The sequence below is a fragment of the Pyrus communis genome, chromosome 11 (genome assembly GCF_963583255.1).
Source record: "Pyrus communis chromosome 11, drPyrComm1.1, whole genome shotgun sequence".
Taxonomy (NCBI): Eukaryota; Viridiplantae; Streptophyta; class Magnoliopsida; order Rosales; family Rosaceae; genus Pyrus; species Pyrus communis.
The window spans coordinates 14,443,049-14,446,135 of record NC_084813.1 but is presented as its reverse complement, the minus strand read 5'-3'; the positions used below and the strand labels follow the sequence as shown (position 1 = coordinate 14,446,135).

At 49.3% G+C, this 3,087-nt stretch overlaps 1 protein-coding gene across 1 annotated transcript; it reads left to right on the top strand.

The window, feature by feature from the left end:
- Nucleotides 1-1,531: 1,531 nt before the first annotated feature.
- On the top strand, nt 1,532-2,501 carry LOC137709050 (arginine decarboxylase 1, chloroplastic-like). Its single transcript, XM_068448193.1, has one exon. It carries the CDS (start codon nt 1,532-1,534, stop codon nt 2,387-2,389), a length of 858 nt encoding a protein of 285 aa, XP_068304294.1. The 3' UTR covers nt 2,390-2,501.
- The last annotated feature ends 586 nt before the right edge of the window (nt 2,502-3,087 follow it).

The window sequence follows — 3,087 nt, the reverse complement described above, 5'->3', positions numbered from 1 at the left end:
CCCCTCACTAAGGATGGCTATACAAGAAGGCTTGACTGATGAAGAAAATGCAAAGTTGCGCCTTCAGGAGTTGGAAGCGCTGGATGAGAGAAGGCTCGAAGCTCAACAACACTTGGAATGCTACCAAGCACGGTTAGCCAAGGCATTCAACAAGAAAGTCCGCCCAAGGTCTTTCCAAGCCGGAGATCTCGTGCTGGCATTGCGTAGGCCTATCATTACAACTCATAAGACAAAAAGCAAGTTCACATCAAAGTGGGATGGACCCTACGTAATACAAGAGATCTACACCAATGGCGCCTACTTAATCATGGCAGAAGACGGGTTGGAGATCGGCCCCATCAACGGCAGATTTTTGAAGCGCTACTACCCCTAAAGCAAACGCACCACGCTCCTGGCCCGCAAGAGCATAAACTGTGTACGGCAAAATTATCATCAAAACCATCACTCATTTGAACTACGTTATGACTTGATCTCTTCTTTGGAAGAGTACGTAGGCAACTTGAAGCTTCAAAACTTCAAGTACAGTCACATCAAAATAAATAAATAAATGTTTCATTAAAGAAAGTCAATTTTATTACAAAAGAAAAGAAAAAAAAATACATATGTTACTATGTATTAAAAATATATATATATATATATATTCTCTATCCAAAAAAAGAAAAAAAAAATACATATGTTACTATGTATTAAAAAAAAATATATATATATTCTCTATCAAAAAAAAAAAAAAAAAAAAAATGGCAGAAGGAGGAGCTTCCCAATGCTCCAATGACCCCCAAAATAAAATATTCAGAGAAAAGCTCGGATCTTTAACTGCAGTATTGCAATTCTAGTTGCAATTCCACAGATCTAAAAAAAAAAAGCTCCAGCTTCCTCTCTCTCTCTCTCTCTCTCTCTTCGCAGTCACCTATCACCCTCCCCTGTCCGTCGCCGCAGATCGCCCTCACCTGTGCGACGTCGCAGGTCGCCCTCTCCTTTGCGACGTAGCAGATCTCACTCACCTGTGCATCGCAGATCACCCTCGCCTGTACGACGGTCTTATCGAAGATCCCCATTGAATACACGGGATCGGTATGTGTCTCCCTTGCAGCATAGGTCACCAGTTCGTAGCAGGAGGTCACCAACTCCTCTGCATAGGTCTCCATCTCCGCATGATCGAAGTTCATCTCCTATTCAGCATGATTCCCCTTCACCAATCAGGGGAACATCAAAGCTTCGAAGATCTCACTCACTGTCTACTCCCGAGCTCCAGTAGCTTATCCGAGAACCCAAGCCCGGTTCAAGTACAACAACAGCAGACGCAGAGCTTCTTCCCCAGGGAGCTCAATTTCTCCGACTACAACGGATATGACAGGAGCAGCGTGAAGAATTCGAATTCCAATTCGCATTCGTTGAAGCCCGAATCGGGCGAGATTTTGAATTTCGGAGAGAGAAAGAGGAGTGACTGAGAGACGAAGGAAGCAAACCAGAGGCAGCCATTTGCTTATCTTCAACGTCCAGCTCTCAGTCTCTCCACCAAAAGCCTAGCAAAATGGCCACCAACTCCCAAATCCCAGAAAACCCAGAATCCAAATCGCAGGAGGAGCAAAACCCACTTGCCATTGTGCCTTCCGCCGCCGACAATTCCCATTGGTCCCCGTCCCTCTCGATCGACCTCTACCGAATCGACGCCTGGGGTGGGCCCTACTTCACCGTCAATTCCTCCGGCAACGTTGCCGTCCGTCCTCACGGGAAGGCGACTCTGCCGCACCAGGAGATCGATCTGCTGAAGATCGTGAAGAAGGTTTCGGATACGAAACCGGACTGCGGGCTCGGGTTGCAGCTACTGCTCATTGTTCGCCTGCCCGATGTGCTCAAGAACCGGCTCGAGTCGCTCCAGGGCGCCTTCGATCTGGCGATCCGGTCCCACGACTACGGCTCCCACCACCAGGGCGTGTACCCGATGAAATGCAACCAGGACCGATTCGTCGTGGAGGACATTGTGAAGTTTGGATCGCCGTTCCGGTTCGGACTGGAAGCCGGGTCGAAGCCGGGGCTCCTCTTGGCCATGAGCTGCTTATGCAAAGGTAATCCCGATGCCCTTCTCATCTGCAATGGGTTCAAAGACTTGGAATACATTTCTCTGGCGCTGTTTGCTCGCAAGCTCGCCTTGAAAACCGTGATTGTTCTCGAGCAAGAGGAGGAGCTCGATTTGGTCGTTGATTTTAGTCAGAAGCTCGGCGTTCGACCTGTGATTGGCGTCCGCGCTAAGCTCAAGACCAAGCATTCGGGCCATTTTGGTTCGACGTCGGGCGAGAAGGGGAAAACACAGACCCACACAGCGAGAATTCGGGTTGAGCTGCCTCGCAGGCTATCTTCGCCTGTCCAAGATGAAGTTGGATTGTGGTGATACAGTGGGTTATGCACTGACTGCCCCGCCGGGACAGATGGACCTTAGCCTCTGGGAGAGGTTCTTCCTGGCTGGGATTGGAAGTTTGTCCCTCAGTGTACTCGACTACTGGCCCCCGCGAGACCGACGAGGATCGCCACCATTTGCTGCAACTCCTCCGCTTCAAGCTCAACATCGACGATAGGCAGTATAACGGGTGTGTAGTGGCTGTGCAATGCTTGCGCAGTTTCTGTGCTTCGAAGGTCGAAGATCTTGTAGAGGTTGTTGATGTTGCACAAGAGGATTCATGCTTTCCATCTTCAAGCTCGGTTACTTGACTTGAAGGTTGTGACTTGGTTTAGTGTCGGTTCGCCACGTCTTAGATCCCTGGGGACTCCCTTCTGCTGTTGTTGGCTGAGAAGAGGGAGTAGGCCGCAGTCATTGGACTCACGGATGGCGTTCTCAGCTCTTTAGCCTTCCTTCGTCCACCAACCTCCTCACGACCGTGCTCCATTTCTTGCCTCATCAAGCTCGTCACCCTAGCCACCATGATCAAAATTAACGAAGAGCTTCATTGACCGCTGTCAAACGACTAGCTGGTCTTCAAACTCGACGCCTTACACTCTGCTTCAAGCTCTGGCTGCTTCTGCACTTCCGCCATGGCTGCTGCCTGTGAATGTGATTAACAAAAACAAAGTTTGTCAACTCACATCTGCTTG

Coding starts and splice junctions, on each gene's coding strand:
- LOC137709050 (XM_068448193.1), top strand. CDS start 1,532: ATGGCCACCAACTCCCAAATCCCAGAAAACCCAGAATCCAAATCGCAG.